The 18,471-nt window shown below is 37.2% G+C and overlaps 2 protein-coding genes across 9 annotated transcripts; both read left to right on the forward strand.

Annotated features, from left to right (window-relative positions):
- The first annotated feature begins 1,040 nt into the window (after positions 1-1,040).
- LOC106874058 (uncharacterized) lies at positions 1,041-18,100 on the forward strand. 8 transcript variants are annotated; one of them, XM_089362669.1, is made up of 5 exons: positions 2,505-2,791; positions 4,019-4,173; positions 6,162-6,219; positions 9,993-10,110; positions 13,174-18,100. In XM_089362669.1, the coding sequence occupies exons 4-5, from the start codon at positions 10,084-10,086 to the stop codon at positions 14,113-14,115; spliced, it is 969 nt and encodes a 322-aa protein (XP_089218795.1). In that variant the 5' UTR covers positions 2,505-2,791; positions 4,019-4,173; positions 6,162-6,219; positions 9,993-10,083; the 3' UTR covers positions 14,116-18,100. The 8 variants fall into 8 exon arrangements, with proteins under 8 accessions (XP_052828781.1, XP_089218795.1, XP_089218796.1 ...); XM_089362670.1 differs by having other exon boundaries at positions 6,162-6,215; XM_052972822.2 differs by having other exon boundaries at positions 2,505-2,535.
- Positions 7,132-9,785, forward strand: LOC149132678 (zinc finger protein 862-like). Its single transcript, XM_089362675.1, has one exon. The coding sequence runs from the start codon at positions 8,982-8,984 to the stop codon at positions 9,654-9,656; it is 675 nt and encodes a 224-aa protein (XP_089218801.1). The 5' UTR covers positions 7,132-8,981; the 3' UTR covers positions 9,657-9,785.
- Positions 18,101-18,471: the final 371 nt, after the last annotated feature.

An 18,471-nucleotide genomic window follows, 5' to 3' on the forward strand; every position in this document is an offset into this window, starting at 1 on the left:
TCACACACACACTTTCTAGGCTGCATCCAGAGAAAAGTTATTCAACTGACTGGCATAAAGTTATTCACAAACATGCTCTTACTTCTGGCCCTTAACCCTAATTGCTTTTACTCCACTCAGGCACTCCTGACTCTTTCATCTCTCTTCTCCTCATTATCCATGTGTATGTCCAACACCTCAGGAGCCACATTCACTACTAAATTAGGATGTTATGGTCTGGAACTCCTTCCTGCAGGTGTCAACTTGCAAAGTTCAAGTGGAGCATTATGAAAACTGGAATTTCAACAACATCAGCAGGATATTTTTGTATGTATGTATGTACATGCATGCATGCATACATAAATGTAGTGTGAGATTATAATTTGATGATACTTTTGTTAAAAGTTCTATTGGAGGTTTTTGTGAAAATGATTTTTAATGTAATGGGAAAAAAGGATCAATCTATTGGTTTAACTACAGTTAAATTAAGTGGTGGGTTATACCACATTATATTCCTTATTCTATTTTTGCTTCTATTCCTATTATTGTTATAATTTATTGATTGGATATGTTTAGTTACACACACACACACATACATAATAGTAGGAATAGAAGCAAAAATAGAGTAAGGAATATAATGTGGTATAACCCACCACTTAATTTAACTCCAGTTAAATCAATAGCCTGATTCTTTTTTCCATGACATTAAAAATGATTTCCATGAAAACCCAATACTATGGAACTTTTAATAAAAGTATCATAAAATTATCTTACCATACTACACCTAATTTTATGCAAACCCTTACGACCTCTGATCTAAAAAAGTTCAGTTTTACAAAGTATAGTATACAGGCATGCCATTAGTAACTTCATGAAGCAAAGTAGCTGCTTTTTAGAAAATGGGTGCCTTGTTGATAACACAATGTATAAATGCAATGTTACCAGTAATAACTCAACACAAACACACACACCACACATATGTGTGTATATATATATATATACGTATGTATGAATGTGTGTGTAGTAGTGGCAGTAGTAGTAGTAGTTGGAGGAGGAGGAGGAGGTTCCGTTTTTACAGCTTTTAAACTATGTTGCAACAACCAACAATTGCAGTCTTTCATTTTGAAACCCAAATAGAAAAAAATGAAACATTACAATCAAACTGCATTCCTTAAGAGGAAAATGGTGTCTGGAAATCAGAGAACTTAACTGGTTATCTTAAACTTACTTTATCTATGCTCCACTATCACAACTTTTCTATATTTACAGATCCCATTCCATTATTTATCACAAATTTCATTTGGATAGTATGTATAGAGCAAAACGTTTGGCCATGGGTATTGAATCATTTTAATGTAATAATGCGCACTAATATTCGTGATATTAAACTCTCTCTCCCTCTCTCTTTTCTCTCTCTCTCTCTCTCTCTCGTGAGTTCTGTAATTCAGCGTTGCTTCCACTTGTGACTATTTTTTACATTTATACATATATACATACACACACGAGAGAGAGAGCAGATCTTCTTTGATATATAAACCTAAATTCGATGACGGCGTAACCCTAAACACCGGGTGTGCGTATTCTTTACCTTCGCCTCGATTACCTTGTTCAGCGAAGTTTGTATTGTAAAGGAAACAATGTGTTCGATTTGAGATAGTCGTTAAATTTATTCCGTAAACAATTTTTAGTCGTGGATTTACAAGATCAAGCGTTTTCCTGTTTTGCTATTTGATAACAAAAACTAAATAAATTAGCGGGTAGACAATACAAACCCTCATAGACTGGTGAGATTAATGAGGGTCCAACCTGGACACCTTCGGGAAAATAGTAGGTAGGGATGGGGACCACTAACCGCAAAGTTCTTGAGAACGTTAGCAGCTCACCCCGCAGAGGTGTCAGGTGATGCCCGTGAGGGAGCCTGGCTTTCACAATGCCTGAGCCTCGCCATCACCCGTGGTAATGCTGCGAGCTTCAGTAGATTCTGTTAAACCTTGTGGTGTGCGACCAGTGATAATTCTTAGAGAAGCTTTTCATACAGATCTGAGAGTGATAGCATTTATCATATGTATGAGTACATTTGTGAAGATTAAAGTCACTGGTACCAGGGAATATTTGATCAGTCGTATGGTCTGAATGCTTACCGAAAGTGAAACTTCACTAGACGCAATCCTGGACTAAGGTGTGTGAGTGTTAAACTAGAAGCAGACGGTAAATGGCTGGGCGTGTATGTGTAAGCGTACACGCGCGTGCGTATGCAGGAGTGGCATGTTAGTGTATTAGTGTGTACAAATGGCTATCAGAGCACAGAAACTGTCCTCTGAGGGTTTTTTTAATTTATTTTGAACAACTATTCAACATGAAAGGAGCGTTCGTAGGTCTTATTGAATACAAGACAAAGCTGTGAGATTCAACAACAGCAAAAAGAACAAAACAGAATTTGAAATAACAGTATATTTTGTCATTCGTGAGGAATAATTTACATTCGGAACTTGCGTTCCTCAGCACCGCTTTAGAATTATTCCGGCATCTTTCGGAAACTTAAAATATTCATTGGAGGTTTGTGTCACTTTGATACATAAGCGTGGGTGTATACATACACACAGACATACACACAGATACACACACACGCACACACAAACACACACACGTGTATGTGTTTGTATGAAATATATTTATGTTTGTATACATATGTGTGTTTGTTTATATATATGTATATATATAGTTCTTTGAAAAGAAATTCTTCCCACCATTGAATCCTTTACGTATTGGATATGTACATATATTGGTGATTGATCTCAAACCATTGAATAAGGTGATCGAGTTAAAGTTTTCACACTGTCTTCACCATTGTTTAATCTCCAAACCGTTTATTTATTATTTTTAATATCGAGATATTACCATCTTCTTGGTACGGTCTGATCTTTATTGTCCGTTGTTGATGCTGTGGACGTTGTTGTTGATGTCTGGGACAGTCCTATGAATGTTGCTGACAAAGTTGGTTTTATTTTTATTGCTATTTGGTTCCAATCCAATACCCTGATCAAAAGCATTGCTGTCATGACCAATACACGGTTTTAGTGATATAAAGGACTACATTATCTGATTCTATCATGTCCTTGTTTAGACGGCAGAATGTGATTTTTGTGAGATTTTGTTTTTTGTTTTCTAACTGGTCCAGCTACCAGGTAGAGGCTCCCTTGTTGAGTCGTATGGCTGCAGTATAATGTTCAAGCTATTGATATGTTGCACTAGAGAATCTATGGTTAAAACAAATTTATATCATAAAAGATGTTTATCCCCAGTCTTATTTTAAATCACTATGGGCCTGCATAGGATGTTGTATGGTGATAGTTCGGACATGTCCTACTAGGATTATTTCACAGCTTGATTTGACAAACCAATAAAGTAGTTTTTACATGCTTTCTCAACATGCTAGAAATAGAACAAATTTCCTTCCAGCCATTATACACTACCGTTTAAAAAGAAAAAAAAATTAAATAGTACCCAATGTAGTCTCAGGTGTTTTATATCTGGAAAGGCAAGGATGTCACGGTTGGCTTTTGATCAATAGGGCTGTTCTGTCAGCGCTGGGCTGCGGTCAAACATCAACAATTTCATTTTGTGTCTGGATATGAAGTTAAGCGGTGATCGTAACAAGCAGACAAGTTATACTCGATCGCTTTGTAGTGTATTTCGTGGTTCCGGAATTGTCATAGAAGGCTAGCTGTTCTCAGAGAAAATAATCACTGGAGCGAATTTTGTCGTCGTCGTCGTGCACTGCTTATCTACAGCTACATTATCGTTTGGTCCAGAATGTGGTGTGATGAAGATGATTTGGTTGTTATTTCTAGCAAGCTGAGCGACCACACTGAGGATTTTCTATTGATTCGTAGTTTGTGTATTGTTGTGTTGCTGGCGTGCATTAGGGTGTTGCTAACGTGAATAAGTTGTTGTTTAACCCCCAAATTGGAAAAGATCTATTACCATCCCATATTTTTCTCAAACTACTAATTATCTAATGTATCTTTCCCATTTTCAGACGACAAGGTGCGGTTTTAGGGAGATTTGGCTGCTATTTCTAACAGATCAAGTGACCACGTAGGTGTTAGGTGTTGGTCGGTTACACCTGACTGCTGCTGTCATAATTGGTATCCATCCACGCATCAACAAGAATATTTTTGTTTTCTAATGCAGGTAAGTGTTATTATTGTTGTTTAGCCACTGGTCAGACTTATCTTTCACTTGTTTCAGTCAGTAGACTGCGGCCATGCTGGGGCTAAGTTTGTCTCTTTTTTTTTTTTTAACCCAAGGCAGTGTATCTCGGATTTATAGTAATTTAATCTCCTTTCTGTTTCAAAACGGTAGAATACACATTGAGGGAATTTTGGCTGCTAAGTTTTGCAGATCGAAAGACCACTTTCTCTCATTGCTGTAGCCCCAGGCCACCTTCTCATTTCAGAATTGCATAGGACTACATTATCTTATGTATTATTTCATTGGTAGAATGTAAATTGAAGGACCTTGGCTGCTATTTCTAGCTACTTAACGACTGCATTGGGGTTCCTTCGTTGGCTCGGAATCTCTCGGTCGTTGTTGATCAGTAGATATGACATTAGTAGTAGTGTGTATGTATGTGTGTGTGTGTGTGTGTGAATACAGTTATTGTTTGGCTGCAAATCTCTCCAACGATGACCATCTTGTTTTATTTTTAGACTTAGTATATCCAAGACTATCCAATATGTATCGTTTGTTGAGGAGGAGGGTTAGATTTTGCTGCTATTTTTAGCATGCCAACCGACCAGCCGCTTAGAAGCTCCTTCGTTGTCTTGCAGAGACTGCTATGTTGGTTGTGTATGATGTTTTGAATATTTTAAATTTAATTGTTGGAAGCCCAGTCAAGTCTAATATTTGGTTCCTGATTTTGGTCAAATGTTAATGTTGAGGGAATTTTTTACAGACCGTGACCAAAAGTGTCCCAGCTGTGACTGTCCCTCTTATTCTCTATCCTGTCGAATAGTGTTGTGTCTCTTATCCGATGTATCCGTTATCTAGTTCACAGTTGCTCCAAATGCTGGGCCTCGTAAGCGTAGCTACAGCAACTGCGAATCACGCTAGGCGAGGGGTGAGTTGTCCCAGCCGTGACCGTTCCTCTTGCTCTGTCTCTTATCTTATTGTGTAGTGTCTGAGGCCGATGCAGTCGTTATCTAAAACAGTCGAACAGCTGGAGCCTTCACAGTTAGGCCAAATACTGAACCTCACTAGGGTAGCTACGGCTACTGCGAATCAAACTAAGTGAGAGGTGGGTTGCAATGAAGATAGTCCGTTCTGGGTGGCGCTTTGGTAAATTTTCAGATTAACACCCGCACGATTTTCACTAGGGTGTTAGGGTTAGGGTTTTATAGTTAGGGTTACGGTTGCGGTTAGGGTTAGGGAATTCCGTCCCTAACCCTAACACCCTAGTGTAGATGGTGCGAGTGTTAATCTGAAAATTTACCGGCGCTTTTATGAGGATAGCACTTTTGATTCTACTGTATAATCTTGTATGGTGGGTGATAAATTCAAGCGTTGCCTCGAGCGGCACACACTAGCAACGCCACTGGTGATTCGAGGTCGATTTGGCAGCTATTTCCAGTAAGGTGAGTGACTCCTTTGGTCAAATGCTGTACTAGTGATCGGTTTGATTGCGATTTAACTGTGACTGTAGTTCTATGTGTTGTTTAGACAACAATAATGCGTGTGGGGGACGTTACCATGCGTAATGTTTGGTATAAAGTAATGGTTTCTAGTGTTTCTTGTGGGTAGTGCCTATACTGTTGTTTAACTCTGGTCGAGCAGACCTATACTCAAGGATTTCCAGATGTGACCATCGCATCTTTTTTGTGTATCAGGGAATACATTGTTCAATGTATCATTCTTTATTGTGAGGCGGACGTAAAGAATGTGGATCGCGCCCCCTTTCGTTTTTTTTTTTTTTTCTACAGAATTCCCCATTTTCGAGTTCGGAGATTCTGATTCTGCAAAAAACAAAAAACAAAAAAACAGCATTTTAAAATTTTAATCCCCCACCTCCGTATTTTTCTATGTATTTCACAATAAAAAAAAAATTTCTGAAAAAAGTGAAAATTGAAGAATTTGGGCGGGGAAATTAAAATTTTAAAATGCTGTTTTTTTTTTTCTTGCAGAATCAGAATTTCCGTATTCGAAAATGGGGGATTCTGTTTAAAAAAAAAACGAAAGTAGGTGCGATCCACATTCTTTACGTCTGCCTGGTTGTGATTTGATGGATATTTGGATGTTATTTCTAGCAAATCGAGCGATTACGTAAAGGTTTTCTTCATTTGACCCATCATGCAGCAGTGACTATTATGTGCAGATTTTTTTTGCAAAACCAGGGTTCAAATATTTTCAGGCATAATTTGTAATTAGTAGCACATTCAGCATGTGTGAGTGCGTACGTACATATGTATGTATGCAGTACATGTTAGTTGAGGAGTTGAGGCGAAAGGGTTTTTTTTTTCTTTAATATGTTTCTTGAGAAATATTTTAACACTATTTTTTTGGATGAGCGAGTTAATTAGTGAATGATGTGTTGAGTTGCTATTATTATTGTGTAGTTAGAGCTGTCTATGTATAGACCAAAAGTAGCCAGAGACATACAGTCTAAAGGAAACATCCACAATCTCTCCAATCTGAACTTAACAAAGCAAACTAGAAATCAATCCAAAAAGAGATCTTCAGACAGGACTGGCCGAAATGTCTGTTATGCAAACCTTATGCCAGAAATATGTCCCAGAGCACAAGGCCAACACAAAAAGAAACAAGATTCCAAGGGAGAGGATGATCCTCATGAGATGACAGACGAAGGGTGTAAAAAGCCTGCAACAATCCTATGGGAAGGAGAGAGCAGTGAAAGAAGCTTAGGTTATAAAAAACATTAAGTCAAACCCAAAGGCCTTCTTTCATTATGCCAAAGAAACAGCCTCAGTACACTGCAAAATAGGATCCCTCTTCCAAAAGGATGGCTCCATCACAGACAGTACTGAATGACCAGTTCAAAAGTGTCTTTGCCACCCCGTTGGAACACAGACAAGTGAATGAACCAGTGGATTTCTTTGCCGCCTCACCTATAACCAACGAGGCAGTTATGATGGATTACATTGACATTGGTGAAGAAGATATACTACTGGCCATAGATGAGGTGGATGCAAACTCAACTGCTGGTCCTGATAGTTTCCCAGCAATCCTCAAAGCATGTAAGCATGCCCTGGCAAAATCACTACAGATTCTCTTCCAGATCTTTCTTGCAAATGACAGGCTGCCAAGCAAACTGAAGGAGGGAATAATATGCCCAATCCATAAAGGAGGAAGCAGAGCAGATGCCAAAAACTATAGGCCTATCTCTCTGACTTCACACATCAGCAAAGTCATGGAACAGATAGTCAGAGGGAAATTGATTGCATTCCTTGAAGAAAATGACTTGCTGACTGATAGCATGGCTTTTGACCAGGTAGGAGCTGCCTGATCCAGCTCTTACAGCACTATAACTGGGTATTGAGGCAGGTACCCAACAACTCAAATATGGATGTAATATACCTTGACTTTGCAAAAGCTTTTGATAAAGTGGATTATGATATGATATACCACAAACTGCGTGATCTTGGCGTAGCTGGAAAACTTGGAGAGTGGTTACATGACTTTCTGAAAGATAGAAGTCAGGCAGTAGTGGCAGGGTTGCCAATTTAGCATGTTTTATGCTAGATCTAGCATTTTCTTTTTTCAGCATTTAGCAGAAAAGTTTTGAATCTAGCATTTAGCAGGGAAAATAGCAGGTTTAAAATTTTATTTAGCATTTTTTAGCATTTTTCTCTGATCATGACATTTCGACAATAGTTACCCTTTTTCTTCTTTTTCCTCCTTTTCTTTCGTTAATGTATCTTATAGCCAAATTTTAGTACTATCGGCTATTGTTGAATTTTTCTTTCCCTTTCTTGAAACTTCAAATGAAAGTTTATCAAAAGGAAGTTTATCAAGTTATGAACTTTTCCACCCCCACCGGCTAGGATACAGAGTGGTGTTGCTGGAGGGAGGGGGAGAAGATAACTCGTGTCAGCACCTGAACTCACTACGCAATAATGTAAATATGTTGCAAAGAATGAAAGCATGGAAATTCATCCTAACAATGCTTTATTCTGTAGTGATGAGTTTTTATCATGACAGATTGACTCGTTTACTTTCAGTTTGACTGTTTTAAAATAGGCCTGTGTTTTTTCATGCTTGTTTTGGATTATATATCTTGTATAGAAGTACGGGGGTGGTGGGGTCTCCCCCTTTATATTTCTACTTACTTTTTTTTTTTCAAGTATTGTGGTTATTGTGGATATATTTGTGGTTTTACCAATAGATATTAAATGTAAGATTGGAAGTGAAATATGATGTTCCCAGGTTTATATCAGAACACAGTTTTAGGATTTCTGAAGATTTTACTTTTCCATTTATAAGTTGGCCACTCTGCATCCTAAATCAGTATTCCTCACTGCATGAATTTGTAAGCAGCAAACATGAGAATTGTTAATGACGAATGAAAGAATTGTTAGCAGCAAACTGATAAGTTGTTTTCAATTTTATATATTTATTAATCATTCAATTTATTTTCTTGCTTCCCACTACATTATAATGAGCAAAGAAAAACAAAGTTGTACCAGCAAAAACTCCGAAAGGAATGGCTTAAGATGCCAGCGTTTACTAAGTGGTTGTGTGAAGTACCTAGTGATTAATCTAAAGCCCATTGCAGATATTGTTGATGTAATATGTTGGCAAAATTCTCTTTTAGTAAGCCACTGTGAAGCAAAGAAACATAAAGCATCAACTCCCCGGCAAATGATTCTTACCAATTTTATTAAAACCAAAAATGATAAGACATCTTGAAGCAAATTTAGCAATGTTTATTTGTTGCCACTCATTGTTTAATAGCTGTGATCGCTTAATAGAGTTATGTAAGAATTATGTCTGATAGTGATATTATATCCAAAGTGAAGTTGCATTGTACAAAATGTGCAAATATTGTGAGAAATGTTCTAGCTCCATATTTTGATGGAGATTTGATTTCTGATATAGAAGATAGAGAATTTAGCCTGTTATTAGATGAATCCAATGATATATCAATAAACAAGTTGTTGGGAATTGTTACCATATATTATAGTGACACTCAGAAAAAAGTGGTACATACATATCTCAGTATGGTATCTTTAGAAACATGTGATGCAGATGGCATTGTAGATGCCTTAAAAATTGAATTAGTAAAAAAGAAATTAGATATAAAAAATTTACTGGCTATAGGAACCGACAATGCTAGAGTAATGATAGGAGTCAAGAATGGTGTTTTCCAGAAATTAAAAGGAGTTCCATCATTACTTCTATTTAGATGTGTATATCATTCTTTACAGTTGGCAGTATCCCACACTTGTGCTGAATGCTTGCTCATAAATTTAGAATTTTTAGTATCCGAAACCTATACATGGTCCTCTCATTCTTCAACAAGACAAAGTGCCTACAAACAACTTTACCTTGTTATCAATGATAAAGAGCCTTTGAAGATCATGAATTCTTGTACAACTAGGTGGCTGTCAATAGAACCAGCAGTATATAGATTCATATACAATTCATATCTATCACTTTGATCATCAACTATTGTAAATATTTTATTCTCTAAAATAAAACCAGTCAGGTGTCCTATTACTGGCCTTGTATATAGTTCCACATTACATTCAAACTTGAAACCTGCCTTTACTCTAAACTAAGACAAGTCTTCTAGGTTACTGACATGTGTACCACCAACAATAAATCATGATGGTGATTGTGAATGAAAGCAACAATAAATGTTATGTAGATGTAAATATTGTAAATATTTTAGAGAGCATACTTGCAAATATTGCAAAAAATGACCTCTAAAAGTCTGGTTGATGGTTTACAAAATTATAATCTTGTATATTTTGTGTTTATATTGTTTTGGGCAGAAAACAAGCTTTGTAAGACGATAAGGTGGTGGTAGCTGTTTCTGTTGTTCCTCTCAGACCTGAAGGATTTGGAAACAGAAACCTGTTCAACATGGAATTATTCCAAAGGAGTTACAAGGTAAAGATCAATTGATATTCGAAAAGCTGTTGTTTCTTCTTCTTCTTCTCCTCCTCCTCCTCCTCCTTTAGATGCACCTCCACCTTCTTGCAGTGCATGCTAGATTTTCAAGGGTGTAGAATTGCTTTTGTATGAAACGGTTTTTGCCTTATGGATATTATTATAGGGTGAATAAGATAAAGAACCAGTCAAATAGTAAGGTTGATATCATTTGGTTACGTCCCCTCCCTTTAAATTTCAGATCTTGTTCCTCTGTTAAGGATCATTATTAGAACAGTCATATGTTGGAAATAGCAGAGTGGTAGAATAATTGTTTTGTGTTTCTTACTTTTATCTCTTTGCATTCTGTATTCATCATCATCATCATCGTTTAACGCCCGCCTTCCATGCTAGCATGGGTTGGACGATTTGACTGAGGACTGGTGAAACCGGATGGCAACACCAGGCTCCAATCTAATTTGGCAGAGTTTCTACAGCTGGATGCCCTTCCTAACGCCAACCACTCAGAGAGTGTAGTGGGTGCTTTTACGTGTCACCCGCACGAAAACGGCCACGCTCGAAATGGTGTCTTTTATGTGCCACCCGCACAAGAGCCAGTCCAGGGGCACTGGCAACAATCTCGCTCGAAAACCCTACAAAGGCCAGTCAGGTGGTATATATATATATATATATATATATATATATATATATATATATGTCTGTACGTATTGTCGTCATCGTTTAACATCCGCTTTCCATGCTAGCATGGGTTGGACGATTTGACTGAGGACTGGTGAAACCAGATGGCTACACCAGGCTCCAATCTGATTTGACAGTGTTTCTACAGCTGGATGCCCTTCCTAAAGCCCACCACTCAGAGAGTGTAGTGGGTGCTTTTACGTGTCACCCGCACGAAGGCCAGTCAGGCGGTACTGGCAAAGGCCACGCTCATCTCGCTTGAGAAACCTCATGTGTCACCCGCACAAGAGCCAGCCCAGGGGCACCAGCAACGATCCCGCTCGCAAATTCTGTTTAGATGGAATTTCATCATCATCAACCTCTGGACATTATTGTCTTGAGTCCTAGGATTCAAAGGGTCAGTTACCCAATTTTCATGGCACATAAGTGGCCAAGATCACAACATTCCCTCTGAATGGGATGCCACTCCATCATAGGGTTATTCATTTACAGTTGGGTGGACTGCAGTAATGTGAAATTAAATGTTTTGTTCAAGAACACAATGCACTGCCTGGTCCAGGAAGTAAAACTACGATCTTGCAAACTACTAGGTTACACACCTTCTTCAGTGGACTTTAGTTTCATTAACCCTTTAGCATTCACATTATTCTGTCCAAAAGTAACGCTTATTTATTCACATTGTTTTGAATTAATCATGCATTAATTATTTTGATGATATAACTGTTAATTTTGAGGATTATATTATAGAAGTGGTGTGAGAAACCACATCTGGCCAGTTTGAACATAGAGCAGGTTGAATATTTTGGCCAGATATGGCCTGTTTGGAGGCTAAAGGGTTAAAATAAAAAAATGTTTGCTCTGAAGGAAAGGTTTGTATCTGTGGTACTTTCACTGGCCATGGAGATTGGTGGCATCAGTGTGGTTGATGTTTTTCTTGAATATTTGAAAGTTGACTGCTATTGGAAAAACATGGACAAGTTGGGAATTCCAGAGCGGTGCTGTTTGAGGGGGAAGTGATTGGTGTGTAGCTTAGATGAAGAACACATAATATGGATATTAAGAGACGAGAGAAAGAAAGATCGGACCCATATAGAGATAGCATAAGTCAGCTGTGAGAAGCTGAGATCACTCTTGTACTGGTAGAAGCTCAGTGACAATGCAACATGTCCATTTTCCAGAGGTTGGAGGTGACTAAATGCTGCTAAGCATTTTGCCCAGCGTGCTAATGATTCTGGTAGCTCACTGCCTTAATAATAATAATAATAATAATAATAATAATAATTATTATTATTATTATTATTATTATCATCATTATCATTATTATTATTATTATAATAAATGCCCTGATGCAGTATCAGACAGTGGCTCTCATGGCTTCTGATCTTAACTGATTGGACGTGTTATTGTGTACATGTTTTGTCTTGGTATAAAAGATGGGCTACAGCAAATATTCTGCTTAATACCACAGATTTTCTTGTCAGTTGTTGGACCTTAACCAGTTGAGCATGTCCCTTGGTGGCTGACGATATGTGCATCTCTGATCATGAGCAGAAGTAGTGGGGGAGCATCATAGCCATGTTGAGAGGAATTCTTTGGGGTTTGAATCATTCTCCTCTGGAAACATGGGTATTTCATTCAACATCCTTAAACAACCCTTATTCAGGAAGCTTTTTAGTGGGATGGGCTATTCGACCTGAAGAAAATTCTAACTGGGCCCCACCTGCGAGGTCATGTGTTGTTTATCTTAATATGAGATCACCATGTTGCACACATATGGTTGTGATGCATGTGCCTGGTGTAGTCATAATGGGTATATTGAGCTTCATATATTTGTACCCCAGTGTCACTTTGATGGCATGCGCTGTTCTCTCACTCAGTAATAATAATAATAATAATGTTTTCTTTATTAACCACTAAGGGTTCACAAAAATATTGGAGACATGTCTTGAGGAATGGTAGCAAGTAGCTAAAGTAATAGAACTGCTCTGAAAGAATTATAGAAAGTCATTACTAAGCACTCTTAGATTCAAGAAAGTGGAGGGGAACATGTGTAACAACATTAGTAGTTAGATTACTAGTTTTAATACCAACAAAGCTTTCATTCTAACCTTAGACAATTACAAATGAAACTAAGTAACTGTAACACTGCAGATATCTGCCTGCATTGCTTGGATGATTTGCCAAATTCCTTAGCATTTAATTTTTTGTTAAAAGTTTTGCTCTAAAATAAGGAAGCTTTATTTGTATCTTCCAATTGTTGGCACCTATGTTCTCTGTATCCTAACAATATAATGATATGTATAATAATATGCAAAAAATTATTATGATAATTATGCTGCTTGTGTATAATAATGCTAATGATAATAATATGTTTTCTTTTAATAGCTGACAGATAAGCCGAAAGACAAAACCCTGTTCCACTGTAGTATTTGCAGCAAAATATTCTCTCAAAATATTTATTTAAAGCAACATATGAAAACACATGAAGAGGAGATGGGTGTGAAAAAAGATGTACCAAAGGAGAAACCTGTACACAAGTGTGAATTCTGTGACAAAACATTTGATAGAAACAGCAGTTTAGTTTATCATAGGAGGTCACATACTGGAGAGAAACCTTTCGAATGCAACGTCTGTAATAAGATGTTCACTCAAAAGGGAAGCCTTAAAGTGCACATGAGAACACACACTGGGGAAATGCCCTTCCACTGCCAAGTGTGTGAGAAAAACTTTTCCCAGGAATGCTCGCTTAGGATTCACATGCGCAGACACACCGGTGAAACACCTTACAGTTGTGAGTATTGTGATAAGGTATTTGCCCGAAAAGACTACTTAACTCTGCACACCAGAAGTCATACTGGTGAAACACCATATCGTTGCGATACATGTGAAAAAGTCTTCACTCGCAAAGAGCATCTCAATACACACAAACGAATCCATACAGGTGAAAGACCATTTAATTGTAAATTCTGTGGTTACTGTTTTGCTGACGTTCGAACCTTGAAACATCACATACGAATACACACAGGAGAGAAACCGTATCGATGTGAGATCTGTGGGAAAGCATGTTCCAGGAAATACAGCATGACTATACACATGCGAACTCATACACGTGCTACAAAAATTGAATGTGAGATTTGCAAGAAGATTTTTTCTCGTAAGAACAGTTTAAATGTCCACATGAAATCGCACGCTGAGGTGATGAGCCACCAGTGTCAGATTTGCAATGAGTATTTCTGGAGTAAAGAAAATCTTGCTCTACATGTGCAAAAGCGCTGTGAAAACAAACCATTTGAAAGTGTGCAGGAAGGTTTCCTTTCTTGTAAGTGACCAGAATATTCTAATATTCTACAAGATATCTGAACTGATGCTGAAAAGTGACAGCTGCTAAAATTGTCAAAACAACTGCAGTAAAAACTATCCTTTCATAAATTCCATATGTGTGTATGTGTGATGTGTGAGTATGTATATAAACACATATACGTGCATGGTAGTGACTGACCAAAAGTAGCAATCTGAAGGCTCCGTATTCATTGAGCTCTTCATTGATGTAGAGATAGATGTCGCTATAAGTCTTTAACAGTTACATATTGGTTACCTGTTTTTTTTTGTTTTGTTTTCTCCCAAACCCATAAGTATGAAAAGTTTATGTCATAGTGTCTTGACTTGAACTTTTAATATCTAGACTCATCATATATTATACTCTACAACAGAACTACCGTCCTACACAGAAACACATACAAGAATATAAACACACATATGTAACACACCTATACATGTATATGTACAAAGACATTCACACCACAAACATACCCATATTCAAGAATATTGTCATTATATATACACACATGCATATTGATAAAATACTTGTTTCCTACCAGTTTATCATTAATGTTAACAATTCTAAAGGTTAAGAACTTGGATGGAGAATGAGCTGTATATTTTATTCTATTTGTTGTAGATGTTGATCTATCAAGCAACTCACCTAATATTGACCAACCAGGTAGTTATTTTATGCTAATTTTAATTTTGCACAATTCTTCCAGTAGTTTGACCAGTGGTTCAAATGATCATCATTTTGCTTACTCATAAGCATAAACTCTCAATGAATGTTGGACTAACATTATACTACTGTGTGATAATTACACAAGATATGTCTGACCTGCTACATGGCTCCTTCTTTAAAACTTCTTTCTTTCTTAAGAATATGCCAGTCTCTCTTCCTTTCTCTGTACATTGGTTGATCCTCACTTTCTGTTCATAGTTCATAGTCCAGTTTAGCAACATATAATCATTATCATACTTGTTCACTTGCTTCATACTCTTACTTGATGGGGATGGGGTCATCCCAGAGATATTATCATGCATAGAGCCAACCAAGTCCACCAGTGCTCTCTATCACTGGCAGTTCCTAGCCAGCCCCTCTGCATTCTGCAGGGTGATGTTAAGCCTCTGGAGAAACCTCCTTAATCATGTCCAGCCCTTAGCTGCTGCATTGCATGAGAGAAAAGCATTGGTAGGATGATCTAGCAGGAAACAGTAGATATGTTCATACCAGCGCATGCAATGGATAGCTATGAGGGAGGCTGCAAGCTGATGTGTGCATGCACACGGTTCTTTGTTGTTCCCCTTCATTCTCCTCTTTGGAACAGAAATGTGATCCTTTGCAAATACCCTGGCAAAGAGGATTGACGGTTTTGATAGCAGAACCTTGAGAACCATCGAGAACATCAGCTGATATCATCACATATCCAACAAAGCTATCATCCTATCAAGATTTACTTTAAACCTGACCTCAGCAACCTTTACTTTTTCTCTATATTCAAAACATTTGTCATTACTCAAACCTTAATACCACCAACATTAGTTCCAGCAGTGATGCTTCCATCACCCTCAAACATCCTAGAACAAGTTCCAACCCTTGCCAGAATATCGCTATTTCTCTCAACAAAACTGTATCTCAGACTATAAAAGCACATTCCAGCATGCTCCATTACTGAAAAGGGACTCATCTCTGACAATACTAACTACTAATTTGTGATATTTCACAGGTAATGGAAACAATTGTAAACAAATATTTCATTCATTACTTTCAGTCTCTCTTTCATATACACACACACATGTTTCTCTCCAACCTAAAATTCTGTCAACTCTGGTTTGCTCATAAGTTTGATTATGTAGCCAACATCCTTCCTTCTATTCAACTGATGGGCCTACTTGTTTCTTTTAAACATATACTTACCCTACACTCATCACTCTTCACTAACTTCCTGCATACATGTCATCCACAAGTAACATTGACATACCCCATTCTACGTTTTAGGAGGAGCAGAGCAGTGACTTTTTTGCAAACATCTCTCAAAAGAGACTTAGCAACCTAATTTCCTTCAACAGCATCAATAGGCATATCTTGCTTCTCCCTACATCATATGAATAGAATCAAAGAAAAAACAAAAAGATTAAATCTATCAAAGTTATTACAAATGTTATACCTCACAATCTTTCACAGTGGTCTCATATATTATCATCATCATCATCATTATCATCACTTTTAACATCTACTTTTCCATGCTTGCATGAGTCAGAAGGGTGTTTACTGGCAAAGATTTTTCATAACTAGCCACGTTTTCCACAGGATATTGGAAATGAATAAGGCTGCTTTATTACTGTAACACTCATTTACAACAATTATGTGATGTCAGAATAAGGAGACACAAATATACATACACTCATACACATACACATAAAAATTTTAACTGAAGGAGTGGAACTGGTAAAATGCACACTACATATGTTTCTTAGCTAGCTGAATCTCTGATCTAATAGTTATGCAATGAGGGGTGCTCAACTTGGTTTATCATCAGGCTGAGATTACCTTAATTAAATGAAGGTTACATGCACACACACACAAATATACACTACATGAATATGTGGTTGGGTAGCAAACTTTTTAACCACACAACCATGCCTGCATTATATATATATATTTATAATTTTTACACCTGGTGAAATGCATTGGATAAAGTTTCTTGAGGTGGTATTCTTCAGCCAGATGCCCTTCCTAATCTAACCCTAGTTTTGCAAATAAGAGTTGAATTATGGCTTTACATGTTAATCCTTTATTGGATGTATCATTTATGGAAGACAAAAACACGTAACTGTTGCTAGAATGGTTTCAATGCAAAGACACTCAGAGATAAACACATATACACACCTGCTATATGCATATGTATGACAAGTTTCTGTAGTTTCCACGTACTAAATTCTATTCACAAGGCATTAAGTCAGGCCATAGTAGAAGACATTTGTATGTATGTATGTATATATATACACACCACCATCATCATCATCATCGTCATTATTGTTGTCATTTAATGACCCTTTTTCCATGTTGGTTTGAGTTGGATAATTTGACAGGAACCAACAAGCTGAGGGTGGCACCAAGCTTCAGTGTCTTCCTTGACATGGTTTCTATAGGTGGATGCCTTTCTTAACATGAACCACTTGACAGATTGTTCTGGATGCTTTTTTCTTTTCTCATGGAACTAGCACTAGTAAGGTAGACCAAGTACTCACAAAATGGGGTTCCTCAACTGAGTGGAGTTATCGTATTGAAGGATGTGAAAGTATGATAGAGGGGCAGAAACAAGTGTCTTGCTGAAGAGGTGAATACATGGCTTCCCCAGCAGTTAACACACACACAGCACATAGATATATTCATAGATGTACACTGTAACATAGATGAAGTGTTGACATTTTTATTCAATGTGACATAAAATCAGTCATAATGATCAAACACCACCACACTGTAATCATGACTAACTATCAAACACCAGCACACCATATCCATGCTCTGATCACAACTTCAACTACAGAATACCACCATACTGTATACATACTCTAATCACAACTATAACTGCCAAACACATACAGATTGTAATCACAACCACATACCAAATACAACTACACCCTACTCATACTGTAATCACAAGTACATACCAAACACCTTTTCCCCTATAATCATAGTTACAACTACCAAACCCTGTCACAGTATATTCATACTATAATCACAGCTACAAAAACCAAAAAAAACATCATATAATAATCTCATTTCTATAATCTCTCTACTGAAAAGATTTTGTAACAATTTCTACATGTTCCCCACTTTCATTTCTTTTTTTGTTAATATTCAACTTACAAACTTTCATCCAAAATAGTCCCTTTATTTAAAAAAAAATATTTGTTAGTGTCCAGTTGTTTTAGTTATTGCTTTGGACACAGTAATAAAAAATTAATAAATTGGCTCAGTCTCAAATTCTCTGTCTTAGTTCTGTTGATTCCCTCCAGTAGGAAAGATGTTGCAAGCCCATTGCCTTTTAATTTTATTGTTTAAAAGACAGATTAAATAATAAAGAAAAACAAACTTGTAAAAGGATGACAAAAGATAAAATAAATAAAATGTAAACATTCCTTTCATCGCATACCTGAGTTCCACAGCTGACCGAATTATTGCAATATCAGCCTGCTGTCCAAAAGGCTGATAGTTGACATTCCGTCACAGGCACTACAAGGGAAGTAAAATCCTCAGTGTTTCAGTTTAGTTAGCTGTGTATAGAGCTAAAGAAGAGATCAAACACACCAAACCACTACACAATGGAGAGATTGAACACACATCTGCAAAAAGTA

Source organism: Octopus bimaculoides, chromosome 14 (assembly GCF_046866305.1).
Source record: "Octopus bimaculoides isolate indiv1 chromosome 14, ASM4686630v1, whole genome shotgun sequence".
Classification (NCBI taxonomy): Eukaryota; Metazoa; Mollusca; class Cephalopoda; order Octopoda; family Octopodidae; genus Octopus; species Octopus bimaculoides.